General features: G+C 42.7%; 1 protein-coding gene across 11 annotated transcripts in view; it reads left to right on the forward strand.

Moving 5' to 3' along the window:
* The window catches only part of SIN3A (SIN3 transcription regulator family member A), a 119110-nt gene that overhangs the window by 35915 nt on the left and 66758 nt on the right, over positions 1-16437 (forward strand). For 10 of the 11 annotated variants that reach the window (XM_069765680.1, XM_069765682.1, XM_069765687.1 and 7 more), the window contains exons 2-11: positions 124-338; positions 3004-3180; positions 3323-3429; positions 4513-4792; positions 5587-5856; positions 7803-7955; positions 8163-8321; positions 8450-8539; positions 8823-8941; positions 9095-9305. In XM_069765680.1, coding sequence (XP_069621781.1) covers positions 156-338; positions 3004-3180; positions 3323-3429; positions 4513-4792; positions 5587-5856; positions 7803-7955; positions 8163-8321; positions 8450-8539; positions 8823-8941; positions 9095-9305 — 1749 coding nt within the window. In that variant the 5' untranslated portion in view covers positions 124-155. The remainder of the gene's footprint in view (positions 1-123; positions 339-3003; positions 3181-3322; positions 3430-4512; positions 4793-5586; positions 5857-7802; positions 7956-8162; positions 8322-8449; positions 8540-8822; positions 8942-9094; positions 9306-16437) is intronic. The other variant, XM_069765678.1, reaches the window with a different exon arrangement.

Genomic DNA, 16437 nt, shown 5'->3' on the forward strand with positions numbered 1-16437 from the left:
GGGCATAGCAGTTGGGTCAAGATAGCGATAGGTTGAAGAGATGGGTTAGGGCTGGAATGAGCGTTTTGGCTTTAGTTTTAAGCTGTGCACCTATAGGTTGATGACACTCTCTCTTTTCTGCAGGGACATTACTGGCTCCCGACTATGTTTTCAGGATGAAGCGGAGACTGGATGACCCAGAGCCAGCACCCTACCCCCCACCCCAGCCACGGCGAATCACTGAACCATTTGCCCATCAACATCGCGTCCTTGCTCCAGCCCCTCCTGCTTATGAATCACAGTCTGATGCCATGCAGCCCGCTACGGGCATCCAATACTCTGTGACTCCTGGATATCAGGTAAAACTTTCCTACATTCTGTAGAGAGTCTTTGCATTGTTCATTGTGTGCTGTTGTCTGTTGTTTTTTTTTTTTTTTTTTTTATTACATGTTCATTTTTGTTTTATAAAAATAAACTCTCCCAACAAAAGTGTGAGAACAAACTAGCATCAAACCAGTTCAAATATCTCTGTGCATTTCACATACCGACTCCTTTCTATGCAGAGATTGGAAGCTTTTGCCACTCACACTTAAAAATGGAAAGTATCATAAGAAAATGACCTATTGTTTGACACCTTAATGACCAAGCCAATTTTTACAATTCTGACCACTGTCAATTTATGAAGTTATATCTCTGGATCGCTTGTTTTTTTTTTTCTTAACATATTGTACTTCATGTTGGTGGTAAAATTTATTTAATATAACTTGCGGTTATTTATGAAAAAACATGTAGAATTGAGAGTCCTAAGTGAGGACTCTCAATTCAACATATTTTTGTATCCACTGGCTAACACGGTACCAAGATATAGATCTTTGTATGAAAAAACACGGAAATTTGGCAAAAATTTTGAACATTTTCAAACTTTTAATTTTTGTGCCCTTAAATAAGAGACTCATCTGAAAATAGTTAATAAATAACATTTCCCACATGTCTACTTTACATCAGCACAATTTTGGAAACCATTTTTATTTTTTTGTTAGGATGTTATAAGGGTTAAAAGTCAACCAACGATTTCTAATTTTTCCAACAAAATTGACCTTTTTTTTTTTTTTAACGGGACCACCTCATATTTGAAGTGACTGGCGTGTCATTATGCCAGAAAATAGCCAAAAGTGACACTATTCTAAAAACTGCACCCCTCAAGGTGCGCAAAACCACATTCAAGAAGTTTATTAACCCTTCAGGTACTTCATGAGAACTAAAGCAGCGTAGAAGGAAAAAGTTAACATTTAAATTTTTTCACAAAATATTTACTTTAGACCCAAATCGTTTTTATTTTCACAACGGTAACAGGAGAAACTAGACCAATTTTATTATTTTTACCTAACTAAGTGGGTGAGATTTATTTTTTTAATTTTAATCAGTGTGATAGGGTCTATCACAGTGATCAAAATTAGCCAATTGGAAACATTTCCTATTGTTAATGGGTACCGGCCCGCAGATTTCGGCTGGCGCACTGCGCATGCACCCGCCATTTTTTTTTCAGGAACAGAGCAGGAGGGTCGGGGTGGGGGGGGGGGGGGAAATGGGCCTCGGGGCCCATTTTTCTCTCCTCTGGTATGCTAGATCATATCAGAAGAGAGAAAAGTGAATGGAAAATCTGATTTTTTTTTTTATTATTTTTTTTTTTTTTTTGCGGTTATTCACCAAATAACGGCGATTATTAGACTGGGGACATTAAAACCTGACCTGAATCGTTTTCTCCGGGGTCCGAGATTCTAGAGATTTTCTGAAGCTGAGGGACGCTTTACCCTTATTTCTCAGCGCCGATAAAAAGCAGCGCTGAGGAATAAGGCCCCTTAAATGCCGCTGTTAAGAGGTGGTCGTTAAAGGTATTTTTGGTAAATAGTTTTGTGTATTTCACCGTCTGCATTTAAAAAATTGAAATCTGGAGCTTTTTAGGACTGTATTTGAGGAAACGACACAATGAACAGACCCCAACCCTTTTTGTACTGAAGTATCTAATGAGCATGTGCAAAAAGTCATTGTGAAGGGAGGGGGAGCAGGTCAGCTGTGATATCGCCTGTTGTGTATGGTGGATCCTGTGTTATCTGCCGTGTATATAGGATTGACCTGTCTCTATAATCCTAACCCTCATAATGAGACTTCCTAAAACTCTGACAGGACAGGAACTATGAGGCTAAATAGAAAAATTTCGGTGGCCAGTATCAAAACTGCAAGACTACAGATATTGGCCAGTATCAAAACTGCAAGACTACAGATAGATAGATAGATATAGATAGATATAGACAGATAGATATAGATAGATAGATAGATAGAGATATATATATATAGATAGATAGATAGATAGATAGATAGATAGAGATATATATATATAGATATATATATATATAGAGATATATATATATATATATATATAGAGATATATATATAGAGATATATATATATAGATATATATATATATATATATATATATATATATATATATATATATATATATATATATATATAGAGATATAGAGATATAGAGATATAGAGATATAGAGATATAGAGATATATAGATAGAGATATATAGATAGAGATATATAGATAGAGATATATAGATATATAGATAGATATATAGATATATAGATAGATATATAGATATATAGATAGATATATAGATATAGATAGATATATAGATATAGATAGATATATAGATATAGATAGATATATAGATATAGATAGATATAGATAGATATAGATATCGATATAGATAGATATAGATATCGATATAGATAGATAGATGGATCATGATCTGAATAACAAATTACCAATTTTTAAAAACCTATATTTAACATACATCATAATATGAAGCTCATGTAAACAATTTCATTTTCTGATGATACACTCCCTTTTAAGCTGCAACAAAGTTTATTAAAAATGGAGGCATTTTTGGTCTTGTTTGCCGGTCTGTTTTTGATCATTATGTATTTAAATGGATGATCTCCATATCCTCTCAGGTTTCAGCAGTGCCTCAAAGTTCTAGCAGCCATGGACAAGCCGGTCTGGCAGCAGTACATGGGGCTCATCATCACAGCAACCAGGTGCCAGGCCATGGTGGTCCTGGGGTACAAAGTCATCCCCATTCTACCCCGCCAGCTGCACCCGCCCAGGGACAACAGTTCCAGAGACTAAAGGTACAAGGCGTGAACCTAGTGGTGTCCCCCGCCTCCTCACCATCTTTTTTTTATATTCTATGGATGTAGTGAATTCCCCGTCTTATTCGCTATTTGCACCATCAATAATAACGTCTAGATTACAAATCTTATTTTCTTTTAGGTGGAAGATGCACTTTCTTACTTGGATCAGGTGAAGCTGCAGTTTGGAAACCAGCCCCAGGTGTACAATGACTTTCTCGATATTATGAAGGAGTTTAAATCTCAGAGGTAAATGGGTCCTGGCACAGCTCCGTTCACCTGCATCATATCTGGAAGCCATAGTTCATGTCTGCTAAATACCGGTTACTTCTACTGCTATATATATATATATATATATATATATATATATATATATATATATATATATATATATATATATATATATATATATATATATATATATATATATATTATATAGACAGACACACATACATTTCCTGGTGTCTAAGACGACCCCCAACTTTTCCATATAAGATTTTGGAGTTTGGGATATGCTCGCCGTATTTAGTTTTTTGACTCAGATGCATGATTTATGGCTGCTAGCCAGCCTGAGTACATGTGGGGGTTGCCTGGCTGCTAGGAAATCCCCCACATGTATTCAAGCTGTCTATCAGCTGTAACTCATTCAGCTGCGGCAACAAAAACTAAATCTCTGAGCAGTTACAAATACTCGGAGATCACCCGAGCAATAAGTACACTCGCTCATCACTAGTGGACAGCAGTGAGCAGCCTCTTTCCTGAGCATCCATGGTGTTTCCAGTAATAGATCAGAAGGACGGAGTGGAGAGCAGTGTGAGCAGCCTCTTCTTACCTCAGTACCCCCAATATCTCCAGTATTGGATCAGAAGGACAGGGTGGACAGCAGTGTGAGCTCACATGTACCTGTCCTATCAGTTTAACTAGACTGCAGACATTTTAATTTCACACTGATGGTCTCCCTAGACAGCCCCTTGTTAATATCTCCCCTTCCGCCCAGTGGTCATGTGACTTGGCGATAAGCAGCTACTCATTGTGTGCATCTGTTCAGTATACCATCTGATGTGGAAGTTAAGTAGTGGATTTAAAGGAATTGAAAAGTTATTTATAGGAAATGTCATCATAGAAAACAAACCTACTTTATTTTCTTTTGTTACTGGAGATCCACTTTAATGTTGCTTTAAGCAAGCATCTGTAATACCATATTAAATGAAATATCTGTTAAAGTTCTAGGTCTATAAATTGCTTAACAGCATGTTTATAATGTAACTTTTATTGATAGTTGTACAAAAAAATGCATTCATAAATGTTTTCTTTTTGTTGCATTCTTACCAGTATTGACACTCCAGGGGTCATCAGTCGGGTTTCCCAGCTGTTCAAAGGCCATCCGGACCTCATAATGGGATTTAATACATTTTTGCCACCTGGGTATAAAATAGAGGTGCAGACGAATGACTTGGTCAATGTCACAACACCTGGACAGGTCCATCAAATCACAACCCATGGTCTTCAGCCCCCCGTCCCACCAGTTCCTCCACCATCACAACCGTCCACACAGCCTGCCCCTCCTCCAGTGCATTCAACACCTCCACCAGCCCCAGCAAAAGTTAATAAGGTAAGTGGAACATGAATCCTACTGTAGGGGTTGGACATGTCTGACCTTAGTGACCCCTAGACTATAATGCTGTTATGTGACCAATGTATGACCATGTATGTTCAAGATGGCAAAATGCAAATGTCTTCTAAACTATAATTGATCAGTCACTTTAGTGCCCTGACTCTGCTGGGTAATGCGCAGGTGAATACTTTGTGAATATCAGATAATGTTGCTCCTCTTCCTCTCTATATTATGTTGTGTTTTTTGTATCATTTGAAATGAGTACATATATATCATTTATGCTAGCCACTATAGGGAGAGACCCAAGTTGGGCTAAATGTAGCGGGACGAAAGAGACCGAAAAGCCCTCTACTTAAAGGAAATACATAGTGGATGCTTTCCTGAAACGGAAAGTACTTGCAAGCAGCATAATACAAAGAATAGCAGGTTTACCCAGAATCCTTTGCAGTAGGCGGAGCTATGCAAATCATCTCTTTCCACCCCTGTCTAATCCACAGCGCTTGGAACCGCCAAGCGTGCAATGCTGCGGATTAGTTTCTAAATTTACACAGCCAACCAATTCCTACCTGTGGACACGTGTTTCGGGCTTTAGGCCCTCCTCAGCACAGGGCTGGAATTGGTTGGCTGTATGGAGTGGGGCTCGGTGAGCAAGCGATACATACATGCTAGCCACCTTAGGGAGAGACCCAAGTTGGGCTAAATGTAGCGGGACGAAAGAGACCGAAAAGCCCTCTACTTAAAGGAAATATATATATATATCATTTGACATTGATAATCCTTTCTATTCACAGCCGGTGCCATCACAGGTACACACACCTTCTTCAAACCAACCGAGCACACCAATCCAGTATCCATCTCCTCGTTCTCCACCAGCACAGCCACACACACCAGGACCGTTGGCACATGCCACCCCAACTGCTACGGCAGCTACGCCAGCCATGCAAAATAACCAGCCAGTGGAGTTCAACCATGCCATCAATTATGTGAACAAAATAAAAAACCGCTTCCAGGGCCAGCCTGACATTTACAAGGCCTTCCTCGAGATTCTGCACACGTACCAGGTTAGTATGGGGGTGATTGTGTTTCTTTACTCAGAAATGGTAATGGTAACACGCATGCTCAGATGAGAACAACGTGGAGAAACTATAAGTTTGGCAAAACTGCAATGTACAACACCAAACTATGGTGGCACAAGAAAAAATTCTCGTAACTTGCTGAGAAATGTATTAATCACTTTCTTGGAAAATCTCATCAAGTAAAAGATAACCAAAGAATGCATGTTTAAGAATGGTGGTGTTTTTTTTTTTATTAGAAAATTGGTGATACTTGCTTGTGGCCCTTTTAAAAGCTAGGTGACCTGAGCAGAAGTCTGCATTATATGCTACAGTCCAGCTGTCTGCATGTTTTGACTGCTCTGTGAGACTTCCTGCTTCTAAGCTGGGGAGACAGTGGTGCTTGTACAGTGGGCATCTCTGCTGCCACCTGCTCCTCATGCTGGGTGATGACATGCCAGCTGCAGTAGGAGGCTCCCCTTTGTGTTATGGGGCAGGATGGTGGTTGCTGCATAACATTAGGAGTCTCTTACTGGAAGCTGCAGTCTTAAGGAAGGTAAATCTGTGACCTCTTCCCTCCCACGTTCAGTGTGTGGCTGCTGCTGATCTTATGTGGGTGTAGTGAGAGACTCAGATTAACCCTTTGCACGCAGCTGGTATAGCAAATAGACCCTTTAGTAACATCTGTGTCCTCTAGGAGATAAACCTTTTACAAGCAGTTTCGTTCCCATGTAGCTTGGCTGCCTAATACAAATGGCACTCTTATTACATGACTGATAAAACAAATCGTAGTACAAATTTGTATGACCCTGTTCCACCGGTCATATCGGTAGTTTTTGTCCTCAGAATGGAAACCCCGCAAACCTCCTTTCGGCATGTCTTCTGATTAACAGGCCTGGTGCAATATCGGATTCGCATTTCCTTGACTTGATGTCCATTAGATTGCATTTGTAAAATAATGTAGCAGGTTGTTACTAGTTCTATGCAAGTTTATCATGGATCAGTGAACTAATTCATGAATTCTGTGGACCACTGAATTGACAACTGAAAGTTGAATTGCATTGGTCATCCCTAATCCTAGCTGAATTTGAGCTTTTGCCACTAATATATGTTTGCCACATGGAATCTGCTTCCTCCCAGAAAAGAGAGAATTTCACGGTACAGTCAGTGTCACAAAATGAAAGTAAAAAGGACAAAGCTGTCCCTGTAATACTGAATAGTGACTGCAGGTGTACGGAGCTGGCTCAGGAGCTGAGCCTGCACGATACCTAGCAGATGCTGGCTGGTTCATAAAGCTGACATCTGCCTGTATTATTAGTCATTGGTGCTGTTGCAATACTGTTGTATTGTAGCATCTAGGGCAAGTGATCATACTATCACCAGTTCAATCCCTTAAGGGAACCCTAAAAAACAAACAAAAGTAAAGTATATTAAAATGTGAAAAAAACTCAAAATGTACTCCAGCTTCCATAAAAATAAAGTTGAAATGCCAGATTTTCCATTTTTGGAAAAAATTAAAGTTGGCCCTGGCAGGGAAGGGGTTGGAGAGATAGAACTGTGTGCAACCTGATCTCCTGGGTTCCTCTTCTGGCAGGGGGGCATGACCGGCCTCTACAACCAATCATTGGTTGCTAATAGTGGACAATTACGTTCTCTTGTCAGTACAGCTTTCCTCACTTATACACTGGCATTTCTGTCCATAAGATGGCTGGTGATGGGGGACCATGTGACCAGACCACTCCATCAGCCTCCTCTGAGGTGTTTTACAGTTGAAGGGGGCTGATTGACAGGTCTGGTCACATGGTCCACCATCAACAGCCATCTTATGGGCAGAAATGGCAGTCAGTGTGTGAGGAAAGAGACAGTGGCCTACTTCAAGTATTTCTGCAAATGGTTTAATATTTGCTGTGGCCATATTTTTACCTGTAATATGCAAATTATTTTTCTTTTTGTAGAAGGAACAACGGAATGCCAAGGAGGCAGGAGGAAACTACACTCCTGCCCTGACCGAGCAAGAGGTCTATGCCCAAGTGGCTCGACTGTTCAAGAACCAGGAAGATCTTTTGTCAGAGTTTGGCCAGTTCCTTCCCGATGCCAACAGCTCAGTGGTAAGTTGATGGAAGTGGCCTTAATCCGGCTACAACATATTATCGGCAGGTTTCATGCATTGTCCATGCGGCTTTTGCTTAAAAAGCCATTTCAATAAAATTTCATGTCACAAACAGAAATGATTGAATGTGGAACATTACCAAAAATACAATATGAATGTTCAGGAATATGTTAATATTTTACCAGCGTTTTGTTTATCTTTTTAGCTTTTGAGTAAAACCACAGCAGAAAAGGTTGAGTCTGTGCGGAACGACCACGGGGGCACTGTGAAAAAGCCTCAGCTGAACAATAAACAGCAGAGGCCCAGCCAGAATGGTTGTCAGATACGCCGACATTCGGGACCCGGAGCCACCCCACCAATTAAGGTTCGTCTAAAGTGTGGCATGGTCCGACTAGATAAACCAATACTGGTTCACTGTGTACCAGATGGTAACACTTCTTCAGCAGTAGACCTTACTATTTATTATGCTTTTTTTTCCCCCCTTTATAATAGAAGAAGCCGAAAATACTGATTCCAAAGGACCAGTCCTTGGCTGATGCAAACAAACATGGAGCCGGGGCTGAATCTCAATTCTTTGATAAGGTAGCTATGGCTGATGTGCACTGTCCGTCGTCACAAATTTTCTTCCTTTCATGGTGGCTTGGAATAGTATTTTGCAAGCTGCAACAAATACAAGTGCCCAGGTCACATGGAACCTTTCATTTATTGTTTTTCCAGTGCTTTAGCCAATGCAATGCAAGACTGCTGAAATCCAATCATTGTGGGTTTTTTTCCAATACCTTTCATTTTTGCAACCTTATTGTCAACCTATGTATTAAGCTTTTTAGGAGAGTTTCATTCCCATTCTCCGCTTTCTTTTTTATAGGTCCGTAAAGCTCTGAGAAGTACGGAGGCATATGACAACTTCTTACGATGTCTGGTCATCTTTAATCAGGAGGTCATCTCTCGCTCTGAACTAGTACAGTTGGTGTCTCCTTTCCTTGCGTGAGTCACTTGTTTCCAAGTCCTGTTTAAAATGTGTTTTGTCTCCTTAAAAGGCTAAAATATTAACACCCATTTAGTATCAAGGTGCGTTAATAACTTGCGATAAACTTGTCCTTAATTCTCCAAACCTTATTGATTTATTTTTTTAAACAGCAAGTTTCCTGAGTTGTTTACTTGGTTCAAGAACTTTTTGGGTTACAAGGAGTCTTCACACATGGAAAGCTTCCCAAAAGAAAGGAATACGGAAGGAATTGCCATGGAAATCGATTATGCGTCATGTAAGCGCTTAGGCTCAAGTTACAGAGCCCTACCCAAAAGCTTCCAGCAGCCCAAATGTACAGGGCGAACCCCGCTTTGCAAAGAGGTAAATGGACACGCTTAACAATTCTGTTTTAGGCCATTGGAAGCATTAGTTACCTTGGGGTACACATTACGTTTGAGGGCATTGTCTGATGCACCCGTCCGCCATAGGGACCCATTGTAAAGAAATGTTTACCACTGTAGCCTCTGTGTAGGAAATCGCAGTCTGCATCAACTTCCTATACAGCGAAATGGTATAAAAGCTCCTGACGTGTTCTGTAGCCTATATCCACAGCGGCAGTGTGAACCTAGCCTTAGTTTTCAGATGCGATCTGTGAGGATTTTGCACAGTGGCAGTGCTTTACCAGGGCTGGGTGATGGTGTTTGGAAGACCAATGGAAGAACATTGAGATTTCTGTTCCTTTTTCAGAGGCCAACAGCAAAATCCGAGCAGTCCCTGCACTGAAGGAAGGTGTAACCTTCTATCTTTATTACATCACACTGACAGGTCCCTGATCCTTCAGTGACCTGCGTCCTATTTTAAATATTGCCGTTTATAGTGATGAAATCTGTCTTGTGGTTGTAGTTTAATCTGTATGTTCAGTTTTCATTTAATGAGATTCTTGTGCTTTGGGGCAGCCTGTGGGGGGGTCTTTATGTGGGGCTCTGCTTACATAGTCATCTGTATGGGGCTATGACAGGTCAGTGACCCTTCAGCGACCTGCTTCCTATTTTCTGGCGCAGTTCATATTGTAGTCTTTAAAAAATAATTAAAATATACAAACAACTAAGGGCGCTGCACAAAGGGTTACGCTAGAATTTCTCCCTTGCTGCAAATAAAAGGACACAACTACCAAAAAGTGTCCAAGGTAAAATGTAAAAAACACAAAAACTAAAATATATATATATTTGCGCTAGGGAACCCCAAAAGCTGAGAAACAATTAGTAACAAAACTATTAGTAACAAAACTATATACCCAAGATGGTATAACTCATAACATGTACCGAAAAGATGACCTATTTGGCATAATATTTCCTTCATCCATATAATCTACACAATGTGACAGGCGTCCACGTGTGTGCTGCACTTTCCCGAATAGCAGTGACTCTCCAAAAACAAGTGAGGAAAAGGGTGTGAAAAACTGTCCCGGCCGGTGACAGTCACCCCCTACCTCACAGGCGATCTTCCTGGATCTTCAGCGGTGGGACCGCACTTACTCGGGCGAATACCCGGCGATAATCCCAGATCTTCAGCTGCAAAAAGCCGCGCTTCTGTAAACAAGTTTGCCGGCGAGGTGCAGAGAAGCTGCCCTGAAGAAGGAGTCTGCCGACTCCGAAACGCGTTGGATAAGTCTTTTGGTCCTAGGTGCATCTCGTCAGCCGATCACGTGTATCATCACGTGCATGTGACGTCACGCGAGGTCCTGCAGCTTCTCTGCACCTCGCCGGCAAACTTGTTTACAGAAGCGCGGCTTTTTGCAGCTGAAGATCTGGGATTATCGCCGGGTATTCGCCCGAGTAAGTGCGGTCCCACCGCTGAAGATCCAGGAAGATCGCCTGTGAGGTAGGGGGTGACTGTCACCGGCCGGGACAGTTTTTCACACCCTTTTCCTCACTTGTTTTTGGAGAGTCACTGCTATTCGGGAAAGTGCAGCACACACGTGGACGCCTGTCACATTGTGTAGATTGTATGGATGAAGGAAATATTATGCCAAATAGGTAATCTTTTCGGTACATGTTATGAGTTATACCATCTTGGGTATATAGTTTTGTTACTAATAGTTTTGTTACTAATTGTTTCTCAGCTTTTGGGGTTCCCTAGCGCAAATATATATATATATTTTAAAAAATAATTACCTACAGCATAATGGTGCTATTTTGCTGCAGGCAATTATTTTTTCCACCAAAAAAAGGCGCCGCTTTAGGCTATGTGCACACGTTCAGGATTTCTTGCAGAAATTTCCTGAGCAAAACAGGACATTTTCTGCAAGAAATCCACATGTGTTTTTCTCGCGTTTTTGGTGTTTTTTTTTTTTTTTTTTTGCGGATTTTTCCGGAGGTTCCCAATGCAATAATATAGTGGGAAATCCGCAAAAAATCTGTAAAAATTAATGAACATGCTGCGTTTTTTACGGAATTGCGGAATGCATTCTAAATGATGGGATGGATAATGTATGTGTTTTTATAGCGAAAGAAACACGAAAAATCGCCAATGTGTACACACAGCCTTACAGTAGCATCTATGAGCAAGCGATGAATGCTACTGCACATGCGACAGTGCCATTTTGCTATAGTTACATTTTTTTTTTATTTATTTATTTATTTTTTTAACCCCTTCCCGACCTTTGACGCCACGTAGGCGTCATGAAAGTCGGTGCCAATCCGACCCATGACGCCTATGCGGCGTCATGGAAAGATCGCGTCCCTGCAGATCGGGTGAAAGGGTTAACTCCCATTTCACCCGATCTGCAGGGACAGGGGGAGTGGTAGTTTAGCCCAGGGGGGGTGGCTTCACCCCCTCGTGGCTACGATCGCTCTGATTGGCTGTTGAAAGTGAAACTGCCAATCAGAGCGATTTGTAATATTTCACCCATTATAACGGGTGAAATATTACAATCCAGCCATGGCCGATGCTGAAATATCATCGGCCATGGCTGGAAATACTAGTGTGCCCCCACCCCACCCCTCCGATCGCCCCCCCACCCCCCCGATCTGGCCGGTACACTGCTCCGGCTCCCCTCCGCCCTGTGCTCCGCTCCCCCCCGTGCTCGTGTCCGCTCCCCCCGTGCTCCAATCACCCCCCCGTGCTCCAATCACCCCCCCTGCACTCCGATCCACCCCCCCCCCGTGCTCCGTTCCACCCCCCCGTGCTCCATTCCAGCCCCCCCGTGCTCCGTTCCACGCCCCCCGCGCTCCGTTCCACCCCTCCCGCGCTCGGATTCCCCCCCCCGTGCTCCGATCCCCCCCCCCGTGCTCCGATCCCCCCCCCCGTGGTCCCCCCCCACCCTATCATACTTACCGATCCAGCCGTGGTCCCGTCCGTCTTCTCCCGGGCGCCGCCATCTTCCAAAATGGCGGGCGCATGTGCAGTGCGCCCGCCGAATCTGCCGGCCGGCAGATTCGTTCCAAAGTGCATTTTGATCACTGAGATATAATCTATCTCAGTGATCAAAATAAAAAAAATAATAAATGACACCCCCCCTTTGTCACCCCCATAGGTAGGGACAATAAAAAAATAAAGAAATTTTTTTTTTTCCACTAATGTTAGAATAGGGTTAGGGTTAGGGGTAGGGTTAGGGTTAGGGGTAGGGTTAGGGGTAGGGTTAGGGGTAGGGGTAGGGTTAGGGGTAGGGGTAGGGTTAGGGGTAGGGTTAGGGTTAGGGCTAGGGTTAGGGGTAGGGTTAGGGGTAGGGTTAGGGTTAGGAATGTGCACACGTATTCTGGTCCTCTGCGGATTTTTCCGCTGCGGATTTGATAAATCCGCAGTGCTAAACCGCTGCGGATTTATGGCGGATTTACCGCGTTTTTTTCTGCGCATTTCACTGCGGTTTTACAATTGCGATTTTCTATTGGAGCAGTTGTAAAACCGCTGCGGAATCCGCACAAAGAAGTGACATGCTGCGGAATGTAAACCGCTGCGTTTCCGTGCAGTTTTTCCGCAGCATGTGTACAGCGATTTTTGTTTCCCATAGGTTTACATTGAACTGTACACTCATGGGAAACTGCTGCGGATCCGCAGCGTTTTCCGCAGCGTGTGCACATACCTTTAGAATTAGGCTATGTGCACACGGTGCGGATTTGGCTGCGGATTCGCAGCAGTGTTCCATCAGGTTTACAGTACCATGTAAACATATGAAAAACCAAATCCGCTGTGCCCGTGATGCGGAAAATACCGCGCGGGAACGCTGCGTTGTATTTTCCGCAGCATGTGAATTCTTTGTGCGGATTCCGCAGCGTTTTACACCTGTTCCTCAATAGGAATCCGCAGGTGAAATCCGCACAAAAAACACTGGAAATCCGCGGAAAATCCGCAGGTAAAACACAGTGCCTTTTACCCGCGGATTTTTCAAAAATGGTGCGGAAATATCTCACACGAATCCGCAACGTGGGCACATAGCCTTAGGGTTAGGGTTGGAATTAGTGTTGTGGTTAGGGGTGTGTTGGGGTTAGGGTTGTGATTAGGATTATGGCTACAGTTGGGATTAGGGTTAGGGGTGTGTTGGGGTTAGTGTTGGAGTTAGAATTGAGGGGTTACCACTGTTTAGGCACATCAGGGGTCTCCAAACGCAACATGGCGCCACCATTGATTCCAGCCAATCTCGTATTCAAAAAGTCAAATGGTGCTCCCTCACTTCCGAGCCCTGACGTGTGCCCAAACAGTGGTTTACCCCCACATATGGGGTACCAGCATACTCAGGACAAACTGCGCAACAATTACTGGGGTCCAATTTCTCCTGTTACCCTTGTGAATCTAAAAAAATGCTTGCTAAAACATAATTTTTGAGGAAAGAAAAATGATTTTTTATTTTCACGGATCTGTGTTGTAAACGTCTGTGAAGCACTTGGGGGTTCAAAGTGCTCACCACATATCTAGATAAGTTCCTTGGGGGGTCTAGTTTCTAAAATGGGGTCACTTGTGGGGGGTTTCTACTGTTTAGGCACACCAGGGGCTCTGCAAACGCAACGTGACACCCGCAGACCATTCCATCAAAGTCTGCATTTCAAAAGTCACTACTTCCCTTCTGAGCCCCGACGTGTGCCCAAACAGTGGTTTACCCCCACATATGGGGTATCAGCGTACTCAGGAGAAACTGGACAACAACTTTTGGGGTCCAATTTCTCCTGTAACCCTTGGGAAAATAAAAAATTCTGGGCTAAATAATTATTTTTGAGGAAAGAAAACGTATTTATTATTTTCACGGCTCTGCATTATAAACTTCTATGAAGCACTTGGGGGTTCAAAGTGCTCACCACACATCTAGATAAGTTCCTTTCAGGGTCTAGTTTCCAAAATGGGGTCACTTGTGGGGGGTTTCTACTGTTTAGGCACATCAGGGGCTCTGCAAACGCAACGTGACGCCCGCAGAGCATTCCATCAAAGTCTGCATTTCAAAACGTCACTACTTCAATTCCAAGCCCCGGCATGTGCCCAAACAGTAGTTTACCCCCACATATGGGGTATCACCGTACTCAGGAGAAACTGGACAACAAATATTGGGGTCAAATTTCTCCTGTTACCCTTGGGAAAAATAAAAAACTCTGGGCTAAATAATTATTTTTGAGGAAAGAAAACGTATTTATTATTTTCACGGCTCTGCATTATAAACTTCTATGAAGCACTTGGGGGTTCAAAGTGCTCACCACACATCTAGATAAGTTCCTTTGGGGGTCTAGTTTCCAAAATGGGGTCACTTGTGGGGGGTTTCTACTGTTAAGCCACATCAGGGGCTCTGCAAACGCAACGTGACGCCCACAGAGCATTCCATCAAAGTCTGCATTTCAAAACGTCACTACTTCACTTCCGAGCCCCGGCATGTGCCCAAACAGTGATTTACCCCCACATATGGGGTATCAGCGTACTCAGGAGAAACTGGACAACAACTTTTGGGGTCAAATTTCTCCTGTTACCCTTGGGAAAATAAAAAATTGCAGGCTAAAAGATCATTTTTGAGAAAATAATTTTTTTTTTTTTTTTCATGGCTCTGCGTTATAAACTTCTGTGAAGCACTTGGGGGTTCAAAGTCCTCACCACACATCTAGATTAGTTCCTTTGGGGGTCTAGTTTCTAAAATGGTGTCATTTCTGGGGGATCTCCAATGTTTAGGCACACAGGGGCTCTCCAAACGTGACATGGTGTCCGCTAATGATTGGAGCTAATTTTCCATTTAAAAAGCCAAATGGCGTGCCATCCCTTCCGAGCCCTGCCGTGCGCCCAAACAGTGGTTTACCCCCACATATGGGGTATCAGCGTACTCAGGACAAACTGGACAACAATATTTGGGGTCCAATTTCTCCTATTATCCTTGGCAAAATAGGAAATTCCAGGCTAAAAAATCATTTTTGAGGAAAGAAAAATTATTTTTTATTTTCATGGCTCTGCGTTATAAACTTCTGTGAAGCACCTGGGGGTTTAAAGTGCTCAATATGCATCTAGATAAGTTCCTTGGGGGGTCTAGTTTCCAAAATGGGGTCACTTGTGCGGGAGCTCCAATGTTTAGGCACACAGGGGCTCTCCAAACGCGACATGGTGTCCGCTAACAATTGGAGCTAATTTTCCATTCAAAAAGTCAAATGGCGCGCCTTCTCTTCCGAGCCCTGCCGAGTGCCCAAACAGTGGTTTACCCCCACATATGAGGTATCGGCGTACTCGGGAGAAATTGCCCAACAAATTTTATGATCCATTTTATCCTACTGCCCATGTGAAAATGAAAAAATTGAGGCGAAAAGAATTTTTTTGTGAAAAAAAAGTACTTTTTCATTTTTACAGATCAATTTGTGAAGCACCTGAGGGTTTAAAGTGCTCACTAGGCATCTAAATTAGTTCCTTGGGGGGTCTAGTTTCCAAAATGGGGTCACTTGTGGGGGAGCGCCAATGTTTAGGCACACAGGAGCTATCCAAACGCGACATGGTGTCCGCTAACGATGGAAATAATTTTTCATTCAAAAAGTCAAATGGCGCTCCTTCCCTTCCGAGCCTTACCATGTGCCCAAACAGTGGTTTACCTCCACATGTGAGGTATTGGTGTACTCAGGAGAAATTGCCCAACACATTTTAGGATCCATTTTATCCTGTTGCCCATGTGAAAATGAAAAAATTGAGGCTAAAAGAATTTTTTTGTGAAAAAAAAGTACTTTTTCATTTTTACGGATCAATTTGTGAAGCACCTGGGGGTTCAAAGTGCTCACTATGCATCTAGATAAGTTCCTTGGGGCGTCTAGTTTCCAAAATGGGGTCACTTGTGGGGGAGCTCCAATTTTTAGGCACACGGGGGCTCTCCAAACGTGACATGGTGTCCGCTAAAGAGTGGAGCCAATTTTTGATTCAAAAAGTCAAATGGCGCTCCTTCCCTTCCAAGCCCTGCCGTGCGCCAAAACAGTGGTTTACCCCCACATATGAGGTATCAGCGTACTCAGGACAAATTGGACAACAACTTTCGTGGTTCAGTTTCTCCTTTTACCATTGGGAAAATAAAAAA

The sequence above is a fragment of the Ranitomeya imitator genome, chromosome 4 (assembly GCF_032444005.1).
Source record: "Ranitomeya imitator isolate aRanImi1 chromosome 4, aRanImi1.pri, whole genome shotgun sequence".
In the NCBI taxonomy this organism is placed as follows: Eukaryota; Metazoa; Chordata; class Amphibia; order Anura; family Dendrobatidae; genus Ranitomeya; species Ranitomeya imitator.